Here is a 19,989-nt window from a genome sequence, read left to right on the forward strand (position 1 = left end):
AAGTTTAGAAAAGGAAATAGAAATGAACACTGTAGGAATCAAGGACAGACAAAAAGACAATTATTTCTATTGAAATATTTAAGTATCATATGCCCTGAAATTGTATCTATTTCTCAGGTTCAAATACCTTCACAAAAATATATTTTCTTTCTTAAATAGGCTGTCTTTAACAATGACATCTTGCAACTTATTATTTTATAGTATGAGTCATACTTTCTTGGAATGTAAACATATTTAAATCCCTAACCTCATAAATCAAATATATTTAAAGTTTTAATTTCCAAGTGACAGAACGACAAGGCAATACTTGTCAGAAAGGCCTAATACCACCCAACATGGAGACCCAATATCAGAACAGTGTCTTCTGCCTAAACAGCTAATGAATTAACTCTTATCAGCTGATAAACAGTAATAGGCTTTTATCCTCAATTTAAACAAGCCACAAGAGAGGGAACTAACAGACAAGCAGTGTAGCACGTAGATAATGTTTAAAGAAGACGCGCAGATTCCATTTAATTCATTCTTCCTCATAACAAATAATTTTCTCATGCAAATCCCTTTTGGGCTGTATTAGTTAGACTTTGCTCTTTGGTCAAAATACAGCAGATTAATAACATGAATAAGATCACCTCTTTTTGATACTTGCCAGTTAAAATACAGAAGGATATTTGTACACGTTCTCTAGTTTAATTCTGGCATTAAAATTAACAAATGCAGGGAAATTGGGAAAGCTTGATGTTGTCTTCCCTTGACAACAAACTATAAACCAGCAAACACATAAAAGAGATTTAGTACTTTTAACAGTAAAAAAGCAAAAAGTCAGTGTTTTCCTTCAGGCAGGATTTGGCCATCAATAACACCATATATAATTAAGATTGCTTCTCTGCTCAAGGACAAGCTACTATTGTGATTTGGCTATACAGGCTTTTAACAATATTGATCCACCTCCCTAGCCCAGAGTTCTAACTCAACTTCAACACATGGGCCTCAAGGATATGTTTCAAATCATTCACTACCAGCATTTCCTTCCTATGTCTATTAAAAAAAATCAGTAAACTAATAATATGAAGCTGAAAACAAGCACTCAAAATAATGAACTGCTCTACCTCAAAATAACTCTGACATTTGCCATTCATGTAGTGTGTTTTCCCTGATAGTCTGTTAATAGCTTTATTTCACAATAATGATCTATCACAAAGACAGTGCTACATAGCTGAAGAGAAGCAGTTGCCACCACTTTGGGATGTGATTCAGCAATGCCTTGCTCACACAAATGCCATAAATAAGCAGTTGAAACAGATCTCAGCTCTCTCATTTAATTATACGTAAACAATGAAACATAGTTTTAGAAATTGTCTCTTTGTGGCTTTGCCTCAGAAAAACTATTTAAACACCTAATTAAATCCATCCCTACTCTGAACAGCATTTAAGCAGGTTGCAGTTCTAATGATACTTACAACAACCAAGTGCCATCTCAAATATGTTTTAGGGACATAATAACCATCACTGAAAGGGACTAAATCAGAATTCCCCACGCTTATATTCTATAGAAGCTTATGAATTTGTGTTAACACCAAAGGATTCAGATTTGTAAGAATTGCATCGAAAGTGATCTTAATGTTTCAAAAGCTAAAAGTATTTTCATGTTTTTCTGTGACATCAAACTGCATGTAAAAAATAAAGAGATCAGATGGATATGACTTTGAGTCTCTATCTGTATGATACATAGTTATAGTGAGTAATATTTTCATTGATGTAAGCTATCATCTCAATACATATACCAGAACTTCACATAAACCTGGAGTCTGTTTCTGGAACAGAATTCAGAGAAATAAAATCAGAAGTTCATTAGATTTCTCACATTACTCAATTCTGCCCATTTTCTTCTTTACTGTAGGCTTCTGTAGGCAGTGAAAAGATGCTACTATGAAGTTTCCTTTTGATGCTAAAAGGAAAAAAGCCAGTCACTTGTGCAAACTGCTTCAGCAGTCTTGAAGGCTCTTAAAATATCCAACATATTTCAGTTAGGTGAATATATGCAAACTACTCTCTACAGAATATGTTTCAACCATAAGACTTCAGATACCTAATTAAGGTGGTCTCAATTGCACTCAAGTGAGATATGTAGAAGAACCCAACAGAGTACAAGATCATTGCTCACTGCAGTACTCTTTAACCTACATAATGTGATGAGGTATCAAGAAACCTCATCAATTCAAGGAAACAGTATTTTTCCCATGTAGCAGTCAAAAAAGTGTGTTTTCACCTCCCTGAATACATCACATTGGCTTGAGGCATGGACTTCCCATCTCCTGCCCTGGGTACCAAAGCCCCAGCTGAGCTGCCAGCACTGCTTGGTTCTTTGCTCGTGCCCTGCTCTGCTGTGGGCTGCTCCAACAACTCCACTCTGGATATATGGGCTATAAATGGGGCTCACCCAAACCACTGGGATGCAAACCAACAGCTGTCTTGGATTTCAGGTCAGGAATGGAGCTCGGTCTCCTTTTACTTCTAATACAGACACAGGCCAAAAGCCTCCCAGGTTAACAGTTTTGGTACTGATCTGCTATTGTGTCTTCTCTTACAGTGGGTCTATGTTGCTGATTCAGCACATCTACAGTGGTACAAAACTGGGGAAGCCAGAAATGCCAAGCTGTGCCCTTTATCCTTTACAAGGGAGGCATCTAGAAATCAGAAAACCTCAGCCTCAGTTACAAGATTTTAAATCCAGATATGTCACTTAAGGACACACTGGAAAAAATTATTCCGGTTTTCCATCAGTTTATAGATGTGAGCCAAATCCACTGTTATTCTACCATAGTTTACTAGATTCATAGTTGTTACTTTGCACTTCAGTTGCTGCTTTTAGACTGTAACTATTCTCATGTCTCAAGAGTAAAATATTTTATTTATTTTATTTAGCTTCTATTCTAGAACAAATTAGTGTTTAAGTTCACTTTTCCCCAATTTGGTAAGAATTTTTTTTTTTAAGCTGGGCCTTAGCCTCTAATAGAATGGCTTCTTCATCAATACATAAGATATTTGGGAAAAGTGAAAGCCATGACATACAAGTGGAACAATAAACCAATCCTACATAACTAATTTTTTATTTAGACTGATTATTATACAGACAGCAACAGCAATTCAGCCATATAGACATTACTAGAAATGTTTAATTTCTAAACCTTATTTTATTTGACTTATAATATTATTGGTAAACATGAAAAAAGAAATCCTACGACATATGATTAAGTGATGGTCACACCTTTGGTGAAAATTCCATGTGCAAACTAATTCCCATGATTTAAGATTCACCATGACAACAGCAGTCCCATCAAAATGATTTTTAACTACTTTTGGCACAATTCCCAAAGTGTCATTGGTATCATATTGCTGGGTTTAGTGTAATTTGCTTCAAAGACAAGTTATATTAATTTCTATCAGGATACTAAAAAGCCCTGGAATCCTCCTGTTAAACCAAAAGTCTTCATGGCTTTTTTTTTTTTTTAACAGAAAACAATTAGCCATACAGATGCTTCAAAGCTGAAGTTACAGATACAATTTCAAGGAAATTTCAGGAGCCTCAATCTCAGAATAAGATGAAAAAGAGCAAAAAAGAAGGAGAAAAGAGCATCATTAAAGTGATTTCAGTCCAGTCTTCTGGATTAGAATTTATGTGAAATAGAAGTGCAATTTCATCAGTTAATAGATTAACTAGCAAACTTAAAGCAATTAATTAATTTGCTTTCCAGTATTCCACATATAGCTTATAAAACTCACACTTTTATTGTACTAATGTAATTCCATTGTTGCAAGCAATAAACATTAGCTGTACTTGAAATACATAAAGTTGCAAACACAGAATATTGCTTTGTTCAGATATTTAACTCCTATTTGGCTCATATTCATTCCAGTCAAGAATTTATACCCACAACAAGCATGACAAGAAACCATCACAATTTCATATTAAATAAAATACAGCATGTCTTGAAGAGAACCAGTTTGTTATCATGATTTCTATGCAAATGTGAAATTAGGTAAGAGTGTATTCAGTTCTTACATCTTGCAAATGAGATTCTTTTTTCTTGGCTGACAAATTTAAGTGCTTCTCTAAGATGGAGTAGTATTTCTCACTTTCCTTGTCAAACTTCTTCTTCCCATCCTGAAAAACAAAGCATTCCCAAGTGAAATATTTGACTAAATATCACAGCTAACTTAAATTAAAAGAAGTAACAGGTGCCAAGATATGCCTCACTATTAAACCACTTTTGTTGATTCCATTATTTTTAGGGTTGAATTCTTAAGTGGAACTTAAGATAGTAGGAGAAGTGCTTCAATTATTGAAAGCAATAGTAAGCAGGATTTTTCCCATAAATAAGAAACCCATACAACAGACTTGCATGGTTTTCCACAGTAAATATACATGAGATTTTATGTAAGTGATATCTTTTAAAGCAGACACTTAATACAAAATAATCTTCCCCAAGTTTTTTAAGTCTACCTTTTTTAAATCTACCTAACTGCCACACTGTTTTTACAAAAAAACTCCAACAAACAAACAAACAAAAAACCCAACCAAAATCACAAAAACCCCCAAACAAACAAACAACAAAAAACCCCAAACACCTCACCCTCACCCAACAAGCAAAAAACCCCCAAAAAACGCCTCACTGTGGGGGACATAGATGAGTGTATAATATGTGATAAAGACATAGTCCTATTCTTTGCATTTAAGACTAATATGCTTATTTTCCACCCACTCTCCTAAAATACGAGGATGATGGAAAAGCATATGTGTGGTTGCAAAATGAAATTGGTCCAAAAGTCTGTTTCCAATAATACTTCTATGTGTCTGAATATTTAAGCTTGTCTCATTTAAAAGTTATCCTGTCTTTTTCCTTTCCCACTTCTCTTTGTTTTTCCCATCATGTGCAGCCAATCCTCACATTTCTACTGCAAAACTATTTTGATACATAATACAAAAGAAAGCTACTACTTTGAGTAAATTAAGAAACATCTCACTTTCTGCAAACAAATTCAGAATTCATACTTCAAATCTTTTAAAACCTGCTGTTCTGAAATTTAAATCTGAAATTTAAGAAAAAGATAGGTTTCTCAGAAGCTTTTCCATCCTTCAAGGAGTGTCAAATTTCAGGAAATAGGAGAACTGATTGAAGTTGATATCCCATCAGAGTATTATTAATGATAAATCTATACCTGTTAATTAAAATTATTTATTCCCTAAATATAGACGACTTTCTGCCAGTGATTTTTATAATCTTAGTTAAGTCCTAATGATTAATAATTTGAATATTTTGAGAAAACAAAAAAAAAGCTTCAAGACAAACAGTCCTACTTACACATGTGCAAAAGCTATTAATGATAGAAAAACTAATTACTGGACATCATGCAGTAACATCAGGTCATTTTAAGAACTGTAGTGATTCTCTCCCTGACCTCTTTCTCTCTAGAAATTTTTTTTATACAAAAACAAATAACTGGCTTGCATTGTAGCACCACCCTGTTTTCCTTAGTCATATCATGGGAAAATCAGGTCAGTCAGAGAAATAAGAAATAGGAGGAAGATTTTAATGACATGAATTAAAACTTATCAACCAGCTGCAACAACAAACCACTTAATGATTAGTTCCAGTTACTAAAGCTTACAACAGTAATTATACTAGATTGTAAAACACATCATATACTTTCTATCCTGCAAAAAGTTCAAATATATTTAGTATGAAAAATATGCACAATTTAATATTCTCACTACTTCACAACAAAGATATCTTCAAAAGACACCAGAAGGAAAAAAAAGGCACTTGACCCAACAAAGGATTAAATAACACTACAGAGTAACTACTAATGCCTTCTATATTTAAATACAGATAGGTGGATATCAGGACAAAAAGGCAAAAAAGGACAAATAAAAGTTTGTATTTTGTTTAGCAAATGAAAAGAAGCTATAAGAATTATCTTCCAGAATCTTTCCCAAACACATTCTTAAAAGAGAGGAGGTAGAAGGACAGAGTTGTGACAAATAAGTCAAGAAATCAACTTCTGTGGGACTGAAATCACAGGTCAGTTCCACAGGCACTGTTTTATTGGAAAATACTCAAGTGCCAGGCCTTCATGATGAAGCAAGAGCAATCTGTGTATCTCAATAGCATGATCAAAGGTGCTGTGTATCTCAACAGCACCTTTGGTCACAAACAGAAATTCAGTTCAGTTGATCACTGAATGAAAGGTGCAGTCAGTTACATACTGTCTTTTCTTCAGAGATAATGATGTTATGTGCTGGACTAGAAATATGAATCAGAGTATTTTAAAATCCAAGTGACAAAGGTGTCAAAGTCATCAGCTTCAGGAAATACTCAAGTTAAGGCCAAACTTGATGCAATGAAAAATGTCAAGAAAATTACTTTTTAGGTGATTTTTCCCCATTTAATTGTAAAGTGGGAAAGGAGTCTGCCTGATTGCAGTATTTAAGCCTTTGGTCACAAGCTACTGGAGTTCAGTGGTGGATACCCTGTCCACTAGACCACCTACCTCAGAAGGTAACTTGACACAGCCTTTGACAATGAGGCCCAGGTGCTGATACTGCACATTTGGACTTGATACTGTCTTTTCCTCTGCTGTCTCAGATGTCAGATCAATGGAATGAGCCAAGGAGCCATGGGAAAAGCTCCTACAGGATTACCGATTTCAGACTGGGATCACCCAGCCCAGCCAGCTCTTCCATCTTTTTTTTCCTTCCCTAACAGATTTATGGTACAAACCGTAGGTATTTGTCTTGCCTTGTGAACTATTTGTCTCAGAACCAAGGTGATTGATAGCCAAAGTCTGGCTAGCCAAAATCTGGCTAGCCACTTGAGCTCATGTTGACACTAACATAACTTCTACTAACAAGAGCTGGAAAAGAGTCTGAAGTCTCAAATGCCCAGTGAGAATCAAAGAAAAAGGTGTGACAACAGGAATTCACCATCTGAAATACCTGCATACAGTGCATCAAATACATGTCAATGTCAAGAAGAGGACTATTGATACACCAAATGTGACTCCCATTGCTTTTATTTTCTGCTATGATCTATATCAAAACCGGTGAATTACATATCACATCCTCTCTTTATACGTATAAAAGGAAAACAAAAAAATTAAATGATCACATCTAAACAGATTAGCCCCCCCAAGCCTGCCAAGAACAAGAAAGAAAGAAGTTCAAATGAACTAATTGTGGTTTTAAGACATATTATATCTCACAAGAAGCTTCATAAAGATATCCATGGCACCATCCATAAGGAAACAAGGAATTTGAAGGCTCTCATTGTCTTCTGCCAGCTCTCATCCAGACTGCACCTCTACACTCCCACAAATCTGCTCAGCCTCCACAGTTTTTATACCAGCTATGTTAAAGAGAAAACTACAAACTGGAGCTTGTCTGTCACCAGGACAACTTCTGGCCCAAGTGCAGTGTTTCCAGACACAGCACATCTGATCAACTTCTTCCTCCTTTTCCAGATTTTAACTTAACAAGACCTTCTTCCTCCAAAGGTAGAAGTTGACAAAGTAAAAAGACTAACAAAAGTAAAATGCAAATAAAGATCTCTTGGCAATTTGGACTGCGTTAGTGTTTTTACCTGGCGATACTCCTGAGAATAAGTTTGCAGCAGGACAGTGTTTCTGGCATTGCTCTGATTACTCAGACATGTTTCTGGGAAAAGTATAAAAAAATACCAGCCCCAACAGGTGAGTGAGTTTCCTTTGCTTGAAAGGTCCTCCACTGTGCCAGTTAAGCCCACATATTTGGATGTATTGAAGCCTCTGAAATCTGTTTATTTAATACAAATTAACAAAAAAGAAGATACACTCAGAAGCAGGTGATTCATGTTCTGGATGAGAATAAACAGTTTATGCCAAAATAGCTCTTGTCTCACACACTCAGTCGGTGACTCACAGCACACAGGCGCATCCTAAGGGGAGTCACAGACTCAGCTTATTCCTGCTTTAGCCTGTTCTTCTGCAGCCCTCAAAACACTTTACACACAACCACTGCCCAAATGAATTATCTGAATCCCGGTCCCAGCAATCTGTGCCCACAAGACTGAGAAATCTACTTTGCCACATACTAGGAGGTTTTCAAAGAAAGTTTCTATGCAAAAACATCTCCTCAAAGTTTAGGAGACAGATGATTGCTTTTGCCTAGATTCCATATTGGATCAAACCCCAAGGAGAAGAGATGGTTGGATAAGAAAGCTTGTGCTGTACTGTTACCAGAACAGACTGCACCAGGCATGACACAAAGCTTAAGGCATGTGGCCATAAGGAAGATGCTAATTCCTGACCTCTGTACTGTCTCTTACTCCCTTCAGACTCCAGCTTGCTTTCATCCTTGCACATCTTTCCTGCAAGTAAACTTCATCCTTTCTCTTTGCCCTGGAAAAGTATCAACCATTTGTTTCAAAATATCAGCTAGAACATATGATAAAAACTCCCACCCAAAATCCATGTGAGATAACTGGGAGGGTGGAAAAAAAATCTAAGCACAGAAAAACAAAAATTACGTAATATTAATATTTGGCATGTTTTACACTGATATAAGTCAGTCATATAAGTCATACACCGATATAAGTCATCAACACCTTTTGTCTAGACTAAGTCCTGCAGATTCTAAACACTGTAAATGTCTCTGTATAGTTGTTTAACCATTCTCAGGTGTGTCAAGCCTTATATCAGTTCAAAAATATTTACAGTTTGAAATGCTTCAAATTTCTAGGAACCCCATTAGGAAAGCGCTTAACCACACACTCGCCTGACAGCATTTAATGGAGCCTTACTAACTGCCAGTACCCTCTTGAGAGACTAAGGTCATGTAATACTGGATCCAGGTTTAATTCCTGGTTTTATTCTCTCTGCTCAGATTTCCTGCATAGTTTTATTTCAAAACTGATTATAAAACCTCAAAAAAATATTTTCAGAAATAAATTTTGCTTGAGATACTTCTAATTATAGGCATGCCAGTTAGAAGTTTAACTCCAAAGATGTTCTCGTATTCCTCTTGTTTTACAAATATTTATGGCTGTGAGAAGTCCAGAAATCAATTCCTGAGAAGTTTATTAAAAAGCTGACTCAAGTTAGTCAGATAGTTTTTCTCCTGTTCAGAAAGATTTTGATTGCATGCTGTAACTAATCATACACATGCTACAAATCATTGGCATGATTCTTACAAATTTTACCAACTAGCTGTATTTTTAGATATAAAGCATAAATCGTCATTATATTTTAAAGTTGAATTTATTTTTCCAGAGGAAATATCAAGAAATCTGGTGTTTTTATAATGGTCTACCACTACTTTGTGTGCAGTATTTAATGTCAAAACTGTTACACTTATCTTCAGAATACTTACATAAATTATTTCTCTTTATTTTTTCGAAAAGAGCCTCTACTGTCCTTCTCATTCACTCCCCTTTTTTTTTGTTGCAACAATTTTGGTGTTTTATTTATCTATTAGCTCTTTTTTTGGGTCCAAAATTAATATTTAACACTTTAAGAAGGTAATCCTTAAAAAGTCCCACCAAAACATTGTCTTGTTGAAACCATAAAATAAATATGTTTTGCAATAAATTATTTTAAAACTATCAATACAGGAAATTAAACCAGAAATCGTTGCAAAGAAACTATTTGGAAAAAAGAAGTCAATACCTTGAAAAGAGGAGAATACCTTAATTAGAGAGCAAGTGAACATTGTGAAACATGGCCATGATTATTTGTTTCTTCCTCTCAAACCAGAATTAGTACATATTTTTTTCACTAACTCAAATTGAGGTTTAGAAACTGTAGAAACGGGCACATAGATACAACAGTAAGACTTGAATATAGATCAAGTCAGACACATTTGTCAATTGAAGAACCTGAAGGCGACAGTGAACTCTGTGGAGATCAATAAAGCCACATCCCTTTTCTTTCCCTTTGACAACAACTGCAAAAATGTTGATTTTTGCAACAAAAGATTGGAGATGGTTTATTGCTAGAATGTTAGACTTCAAATATATTTTCTCGAAGCCATCTTTTTCGTTACCTCCCAGACAAAAATCCAAATTGTATTTCAACAAAGTTAGTGGGATTTTGTTTGGAGATGTAAGTTTGGGGACCATGTTTTACTAAGTAGCAGGACAAAAAAAAGTAGAACTGTAGTCTAGAAAATAAATTAAATTTAGTTTTGGAAAGACTGATTTGAGCTAAGATCCTATAGACTTCTTGGAAAATGTAAAATCTCACAGTCTCACAACTCCTCCTTTGAGGAGAAAAAAAGTAAATTCACCTTCCATTTTATGTTGCCTGAGGTTTTGTTGAGCATTCTCATGGAAATAGCTGGTGAGTTGCTGGGTTTTGGTTGGTTTTAATAATATTAAAATTATCATTGGCATCTGAGACCAGAGGGTGCATTTTGATAGATGCCTGGATGGAAAAAATTTCTATGTGGTAGAAATTTTGATTTGTTCGGTGAATGCTAAGGGTTCAAGATAAGGTTGAAAGACATCACAAGCTTTTTTTTCCAGAAGAAAAAGTGAAAAGGTAATATAAAAGTCCTTCCCTCCTCTTATTCCGCAAAACAGAATTTAATGTATTGTCAGGCTATAGGGTTTCCCTAAATCCATAACTAAGACAGAAAAGTTAAAGGACATGGTTTATGTATTGTTAGCATATAATATAAAGTGAAGCAAATTTGTACCATAGTTCATAAAGAAATTCTTGTTGATCGACATAAAATAGGGTTAATACAGTAATAAATTATGTCTTATGTTCCTCATAACTGCTAGTGAAAACAATTCCAAATTGAAGCAGAATGCATCATGTAGAAAATTAAATGTCCAAATGACTATAAATCTTAAAACCAATTCTTTACTAAAAAAGAACAACCATATGCAAACCATGATGATCCAGAAAACAATATAGTGTATAACAGAAATAATTATAATAAAAAGAATATATTGCAACTATGAAGTATAACAAGGCAATAAACTGGGAATACAAGACTGTTTAGCAGCATTAAAGCTATGAAGACAGGTATTAGAAACTGGCAGTTAAAAAATAACCTCAATTAAAATCAGGTAAGGAATACATAAAACTGAAATATACTTGAAACAACCCAAAACTAATTTAAGTTTAACTGGAATTCACATCTGTGTAAAATACAGAATAACCTTCCAAGAGATAATTTACTTTCAGGTTCATAAACTTCTGAAGAAAATTTTCTTTTCCCTCTGTAATGCCTTTAGAGATCCAAGCATCAGGTACTTTCAAAAGTGTATCCTGGAAGAGGAGAATCCATTTCCTAATAATTCCCTATGTAATTCCACAGATGTTTTCAAATTAAAAAGCAGATACTATTAGATAAGAACATGTGCTTGTAGGATGTCACTTGTTTTTCTCAAAAAAAATTCCCTTTTGAAATGGAAACAAAAATATTAGAAGTTCCCAGCATTGCTGTGAAAAGACAAGCAAACCTGCCAGTACTGTCAGGTCACAAAGCAGGACAGACTCCCTGTTATTCAACTGCAGAGCTGTCTTGAGTTTATTTGGCATTTGCTGATTCCAGGAGTAGCTGCTCTGTGTCTGGGAATCTGCTAAATCCCTGCCCAAACAGCAGGACTGGTAAGTCTACACACGTAACCTAGTTTTATTGCTTTACTGTCTACTAAATATGAAGTATTTTTGCTGGAATAGCTTACTTAGGATATTATCAAGTTACTGCTTAAATAATATGGAGAAGCCCCCTAGAACATCAGAAACTGACTTACTTTTCTCTGCATCAGGTTTAGGATAGCTTTCTGAAGTTTAAAATATTTTATCATAACAGGAAGAGTTTTGTTCCTGTACAAAAGCTTGTGACTTTAAATGATTTCAAAAACAAAGTTAGCTACACTCTTTAGGAGCTCACGAAGAGGCCACTTCATCTGCACAGTTAGCAACATCTTTTCTTTGTGCACTGAGAGCAAAGATAAAGAAAAAAGCTGCAAAGAACATAATGTCATTCAAATAAAGCAATTCCAACAGACCAGCTTAAAACTTCACATAATCACTGCTTTATTTTAAAAGCTGCAGATAAAAATATCTCCTTTTTAACTAGCAATTTCTTTTTTTAAACACTCTTTGGGAATCTCCCATCTATGCCAACCAATCAGCCAACATCACTGATCCCAGCGTGCCAGCAGCACATTCAGCACCACTCATGGTCCCAGGGCACCTCTGATGTCATCTCAACAGGACTGCAGTGCTGACCTGAGGAAGAACTTGAGGCGTGCTATGAGAAATTTTTTAGATTAATACACACAACTGGAAACTGTGCTGTTTACAGATATTTTAGGAGAAAAAAAAAAGGAAACAGTCTGAGGTCAATGTCAGAAGTGATTCTGTTTTGTTTTGAAAGCATCTATTTTCAGAGTCCCTTTTACAACACTGATAAAAGAACACAAACTATCACTTTGGGGTGAAAAGTTAAGCCTCCCTAGTGGCGTTGTTAAGCTCACCGAGTGCTCTCATATTACTTCTTGGGACTGGGTGTTTAATCTTCTCATCGAGACAAGAATCTGAGACCACCCCTTCTTGGCAAACTCCACAGGAACAAATGGTTCTGTGGTAGCTACTATAACCTGACAGGTCCTGAAATAACAAAACTGCTTTATTTGGTGGAAGGATGGATCTCTTGATGCTCCCATATCTACCGAGACATAATAAAGTTTGAAGCAATGATGTCCATTTATGTTACAGTACAGAAAGGATATTTTCCAGGTACAATCATCCACTTCACTTTGGAATAGAGCTATTTCAGAGTTTGCTTTACCAAAAGTAAAATTGGTGTATTAGTAGGAGATTCAAATTTGTATATTCCCAGGCCCCTACAGAATCTGCTGCATAGACAGAACAATATACTGGATGAAGAGAAACCTATGGCGATACAGCTGATCAAATGATTTTCTGTTTACAATGGAAAAAGGCAACTCCACCATACATATGGAATAAAGACCCATATACCCCACAACATCTGAGAAATGTCCAAACAATCCCCAAATTGTAACTATAACTGTAATTATTTTTATGCTGTTAACTTAACTACACCACAAAACAAAAGGAAGCAATGCAGAAAGAGATCTTAATTTTCCCCCAAACTGCTAAAGAAAACCCCAACATGTAACAGAGTAAGATTAACAGATGAATTCATACCCACGTATAAGACCTCATGACTTAAGCATTTCAGTACAGTACCTCATGACTTAAGCATGTTCAGTACAGCTGTGGCACTATACAACACCCACAAGAACAATTCTGAAGTAATCCCTGTAAGGAAAGAGAACATAACTGCCTTTGTCAAAACATAATGAATTTGGTTTGATAAAGGATGCTAAAACTCAGGACAGAGTCTAATTTTGAACAAGGGGAGGAAGAGCAGGGGACTAGGTGCCTTTGAGCTGGTGAATAAAGACTGACACCTTGTGCAGGGAGCATCATACCAAACTCTGCTTCTTTAAGTTCTGTCCTGCCCTGTGCCTGGGCAATTGGCCACTTCCTCTACTTCTCTTAAATCTTTCTTGATACATTTAAAATCTTGTCAACAACCTTGAGAACTGCTTTTCAGGTGTGGGAACATAATCCTGTCCACGCTGTGGCCAAGAGCAAGGCTAGAAAGAACTTAACAGGTGAGTAGAGCTACCAGAACTTAACAGAGCAGTAGAGATCTGTTTGCCAAATCCTCCATGCCCTCAAACACTCACTAAGAAGTTTAGTTCCCCTGTAAGCTGGAAATTAAGTTTGAAGGTCAATGTCTTTGTTCATACTTTTGATCAACGCTCAGGAGTCCAGTAGGATTCTAGCAGCTGTGCAGGGTCAGGATGCAACCTTCCTGAGTCCTTCCTGTGACACATACTATAATAGGCTGCAGCAGATTAGCAAGAAAAAAAAGCCTTTATTTATTAGAAAATGTCCAAGTTTTCTTGCATTTTTATATTCTTTTGTCCTTTTTCAGTAAAAAGGCTGATAAAACCTATGTTTTTAATTTTTTTCTTTTACTAACTGTACATTTTTAAAAAATAAAAGGTTCTTTTTGCTAAGAAAGGTATACTGCATGCTCACTTAAACAATTCCACCAATTTACAAATTCATTCTAAGCCTTAATTCTTAAATGTTATGGCAGAATAGTAAATTATTTTCCAATTTACTACAGAGGACTAATTTATTTATCCTTAATTTATATCTGTTTTCTTTATGATGCAAATTAGAATCTTATTAAACTGCAGAGAAAAAGAAGCTTCAGAAACCATTTTTAGTCAATGAGCCAGTTAATCACACTCACTTATAACAGAGAGACTGCATTTAACAGAATTTATTAAAACTAATTATGCACATAACATTAACTGTTTTCCTCCCAAACACCTGCAGTTCATTAACACACTGAACCAACAGTTTTTAATCACAGTGTCCACAATCTTATAGTTATGAGACTTGAGTTTTCACTCTCATCTTTTAAAAGAATACACTAAAAGTGAAACAAGCTTTTAGTACTGTTGTCTTTCTTTTGTTTGTTTTTCTGTTAACTTCCTAAAAGTTTCAAAAGTTTCATTCAACTTTGAATGAAACAGTAATTGAATTGAAGCAAACTGCAATGAGAAAATAATTTTGTTTCATTTGCATGAGCTGTCCCAAGAAGACCAGTCACTTCAAAAGACTCTGGGTCCAAGCGCACAGCCAGTGTTGTCTTCCAGTTTAATAGTTTGGCTCTGCACTATTAAGTAAGACTTTCTTAGATGAAATGCATGCATAGAGTGCTCTTCGTCACTGTTTCTGAAACTTTCCAAATATTTCACACACACAAGTGTAGACAAAGCAATGGCTAATCATACTGGCACTACAATTATTTTGTTTGTGGCAAAAATAGGCTTTTCACTACTTGATATTTCCCTATATTTATTTGAATAAATAAGGGAAAATGCATTTGATCTATTTTAAAAATAATTTGATATTATACATTCTCATTAAATGCAAGTTCGGATTTCTCATTTCTTGCATTTGATAATGCTAGTTTAAGTAAAATAACAGATTAGACAACATATATGGGATTATTTCTCAAGTGAAAGCCAAAACCTTGGAATGAAATGCATTTACTAGTGCAATTCACAACTTTCACACTTCAGAAACTTTAACCAAAACTTGAGGATTTATGTAAGTAAATGAAAAGTTAGAGAGAATTTGTACTGCTCTATCCACCAGAGACAGATGCCTATTAGCCTATAATACCTAAAAAGATTGCCATGAGTTATTTACCAGTACAGCAGATTTTTTGGTATGCAGCTGTCTCATGACCTCAGTCATGAGTAGCCTCAGTTCCTCATGCTCAGTTATTTCATCTTACACTTATTCCCAATCCTCCAGTCCTCCTCCTCTCTCAGCAACCTATGGGAATAACACCAGATTTTTTTTTCACCTGGTCATTAACAAAAGTAAAACAACAGACTGATCTCAATCGCCCCAAAGATTCTTCTAACTGGTGACTTCTCTCTAACCAGACATTCTCCCATAAACAAAACTCACTGCCCTTTTCCCATGAGCTAAGTTCCTCTGACAGACTGGGTGTCTCATACTAAGCCCCATCTAAACTACATTACAATGACTCATCTAGAGTGTTATAAAAGCCTGGCTGAAATACAAATAGGTTTGATCCCCTGCATTTCCTTGCCTACAGAATAAGTTACCAAAAAAGATATCAGGTAACTGGTACTAACCATTCTTGAGAAACCTGCATTTTAACTGAAAACATTTGGTCATCAATAATTCTCCTTGCCTGTCCTCTCTTTGTGCTTCCTTCTCCTGGCCCCCTCCCTCCATGGTTCAGACTGACATTAAAACACACCAAATCTAGTGGATGCAAATACCAAACCTTGAGTGACACACACCACTTGTAATGAAACACCTCCTGCTGTACCTACTACAACAAGGTCACCCATTTTTCTCAGTTAATGGACAACAAGTGCTATGACTTGATCAGATACTGAAGAAACTGGTTCACCAAATGGGCATTCTGGTATTTCTAACCATCTTATATACTTATCTAAAACTCTGCTTTGACAGATTTCTGACAGACCTTAAAAAATGGGGGGTTTTTGTTTGTTTCACGCTCCTCAATTTCCAGACAATCCAAATTAAACACAGAGAGAACGTGCTACCTCCTGCATGCCTACATGTGAAGATAGATGTGAGCAAAGTTGCAGGAAAATTAATCCCAGCAGTGAATATGGATTTGTTTCCCAAGTAGAAAGGAATTCACTGCTTTGAATAAATGAATGAAATTAAATAATGATAAAAACTTATCCTCCTGGCCAAAACAAATTATTTTATGAAACAAACAGATGGAATTGTAAGGAGGAAATAAAACTCTCCTTTTAAGTCTTAAAACCAAAATTGCTTCTGTTGTCTTTGATCTGATTTAAGTTGTATTAAAGGTCAATGAACATTGGAACAAATATTGCTAAATACTGTACTCAATGGATACAAAGAAAGAGGAAGGTTTGGCTTTATTGTCCATAACACATCACACAATGAGCTCACCAGAGTTACCAGCTGGGGCCTCACAAACCACATTGACCAAATAAGGCAAAAGGCTTCGTGCCTGGAATCCTTTCCCAGTTACCTCACCCGGCTTCTGCTCGATTTGCTACAATAATTGGAGAGGTCATTTTTTTTAAACTCAGATGGAGTAAATCAACAGGCTGTCCAATGCAAAGCTAGGTTTGTGTAGTCTCTGGAGAGAACTCAGCTTTATTTAAGCTGAGTGTGTACAGAAAAGGAATAACTGAAATATGTGCAATAAAAACAGAAGAGCAAGTAGTATAAATCAAGAAGAGCAAGTGATGTAGATTTGTATATTGCTGGTTATATTACAAACACTAATGTTTTATGGGGAATGTTTCTCAAATTTGTTGGGTACCTTCAGGTTTTTGAAGTGCATGTTAAGAATTGGTCTTTAATGTTATTCTTGTGATGTTCCAAAAACACTTGAACTTTGCACTCTGGGTTTATACGGTCCTTGTATTTAAAATATAGATTTGTAACATCAACAGGATATATTTTATCCTCCATATTCTTTTTGATTTCTGTGACCATATTTTTGCCTAAACTCATTATACTTTTGAAGAAAAAATTAAATATTCTCATTCTCTGTATTAAAAACATCTATATGATATTCATCATGGTAGCAAAAAATCTTGTGAACTTGTTTATTGCTAAAATAACATGGTGATTCTCATAATTTATAACATTTTCCCTTTTTTTCCCTTGGGAGGGTGGGATTTGCTTGTATTTACCTGCAACTGAATTTTAACTGTTGTTTTATTTAAAAAAAGGCAAAAAAAGCCCAGAAATCACTTTTAAGTGCTCTCTCACATAATCTTTGCTCCCAGCAAAATCTGACAGGAGTACCTAATATAATTTCCTGGTTTGTATATTGGTAACGCAACTGTCTAATAATATTTTTCTTCCACAAAATTTGGAAACACAGCTTAACAATGTGACATTACTATCAGCTATCCTGCGGAGTTTGCACCATCCAAAGAATCACAAAATCACAGAATATGCTGTGGAGTTTGCACCATCCACAGAATCACAAAATCACAAAATATGCTATGCTGGAAGGGATCCAAAAGGATCATCAAGTCTAACTCCTGGCCCTGTGCAAGACCATCCCCAAGAGTCACACCATGTGCCCAAGGGCATTGTCCAAATGCTTCTTGATCTCAGACAGGCTGGTGCTGTGACCATTTCCCTGGGGAGCCTGTTCCAGTGCTCAACCACCCTCTAGTGAAACCTTTTTTAAAAAGCCACTCACCTGATTCACCTTCAGACCATTCCCTTGGGTCCTGTCATTGGTCACTACAGAGAAAAGATCACTGCCTGCCCCTATGCTTGCCCTAATGAGGAAGCTGCAGACTGTGATGAAGTTTTCCCTGTTTCCTCTTCTCCAGGCTGAACAGAGCAGGCAATTTCAGTGTCTCTTTGTATGGCTTCCTTTCCAGACCCTTCACCACATTCATAGCCCCTCTTTGGATGCTCTCTCATAGCTTCCTGTGGCACCCAGAACTGCCCCCAGCACTGGGTTCATGTTCAGCTTGTCCTCTATCAAGACCCCCAAGTCCCTCTCTGCAGCACTGCTCTGCAGCATCTCATTCCCCAGTCTGTCCATACATCCAGGGTTGAACCATCCCAGGTGCAGAATCCAGCACTCTCCCCTGTTGAATTTCATCTGTTTGGTGTTTGCACAGTCCTCTAATCTGTAAAGGTTGGTCTGGAGGGCCTCCCTGTCTTTGAGGGAGTCAACAGCTGCTCCCAGTTTTGCATCATCTGCAAACTTGCCTAGTATCCCCTCCAGCCCTGTGTTCAAGTCATTTATAAAGATTTCGACGAGCACAGGGTGGAGGATGGAACCCTGTGGAACCCCACTAGTGACAGGTCACCAGCCTGATGCCATCCCACTCATTAAAACCCTTTGTGCTGACCCAATTCTCACCCCACAGCATAATGTATTTATTCAGCTGAATGTTGGACATTTTGTCCAGAAGGATCCTGTGACAGCATGGAAATCACATAAGCTGGCTTCCCTTGATCAGCTAGGTAGGTTAGGTTGTCATTAAAGGAAATCAGGTTTGACAAGCAGGGCTTTCCTCTCATGAAGCCATGCTGGCTGTCACTAATGCTGCACAGCCTTTCAGGTGTTTTCAATACCTCCCAGAATAATTTTCTCCATAACTGTACTAGGTACTGAAGTCAGACTAACAGGCCTGTGTTTTCTAGGGTCCTCCTTCTTGCACTTCTTGAAAACTGGGACAACTTTCACCAGCATCCAGTCAGCTGGGACATCTCCTGTTTCTCGTCAGAGAACAACTCGTATACAGAAATGTTTTGGGGTTTTGGGCAGGAGAGGGGTGATGGAGAAACAGAAGCAAGTTTGGATTTGATACGAATACTGTTCTACACACTGTTTTAGACTAATGCTACAGGGAAAAAAACAGCTCACACCTGCTGTGGACCTGGTAAGGTCCACTCAGCTGATGTGTCTAGAAAACACCACAAATAAAAAGTGACATTCTCAGTGTTCTGTAAAACTTGCTGCTAAAATCCAAACAACAAGAAATATCTATATCTTCTGTTTGACTATCAGCACAGATCACCCCAGAGGAGCTCAAAGAGCCAAATCTCTGTGCAAACCTTTCTTAACTGCAGATAAACAACCAGCAAGTTCAACTCATTCAATATTTATAAGATCTCATAAATGCTTAAGTGCTGATCCCAGTGAACAGAAGTAGGGTAAGCAATCTGACTATGTTTTCCACTTTACCAATAATGGGTTTCACAAAGCCCAAATTTCTACTCTGCTTCATATGGGTCTCATTATTCCTAGATCATACATTGCTATTTTGTAATTACTAGAAAAACAATACTGAATGTAATTAAGCTCTGACTTGTTTGCGTTGATACCATTTAGTTAAAGGCCAACTGTAATTGCTTCCACTGATAAAAATCAATTCAAAGGCAAATGTATCACACTTGGTTATGACGGCTTTCTGAATCTCTCATTTCTGAGTTTGGCAGTTGAACACCATGTGCAGTGCTAGAAAATATGTTTGTTTGACATTTTATAAAACAATGACCTGGGAGAGCTCTCTTTAGGGTATCTATGTGTCAAGCCAAGTATCCTGGACTCTCCAAAACACACAGCACTGCATAATAAAGTGCATAAGATGCTGGAATAAGAGTTAGCTGAGCCAGGCTCCTTCCTGAACTCATTCTGTACAGTGTAGTATGACCACAGACAAGTCAAAACAACTCTAAGAGGAGCAGATGCCCATATTTTACATGGAAGAGATATGGAAAAGAAACCAGCCATTGTGATACACCAAACAGAGAGAACTCAACCTGTCCTGTAGTGCCCTGCCTTTAATATTCTTG

General features: G+C 36.4%; 1 protein-coding gene across 1 annotated transcript in view; it reads right to left on the bottom strand.

Moving 5' to 3' along the window:
- ARHGAP42 (Rho GTPase activating protein 42) overlaps positions 1–19,989 on the bottom strand; it is a 142,312-nt gene that overhangs the window by 44,492 nt on the left and 77,831 nt on the right. Inside the window, exon 5 of the mRNA XM_039718509.1 lies at positions 4,061–4,162. Within this exon, the coding sequence (XP_039574443.1) occupies positions 4,061–4,162 (102 nt within the window). The remainder of the gene's footprint in view (positions 1–4,060; positions 4,163–19,989) is intronic.

The sequence above is a fragment of the Passer montanus genome, unplaced genomic scaffold (assembly GCF_014805655.1).
Source record: "Passer montanus isolate IOZ18808 unplaced genomic scaffold, ASM1480565v1 scaffold4, whole genome shotgun sequence".
Lineage (NCBI taxonomy): Eukaryota > Metazoa > Chordata > Aves > Passeriformes > Passeridae > Passer > Passer montanus.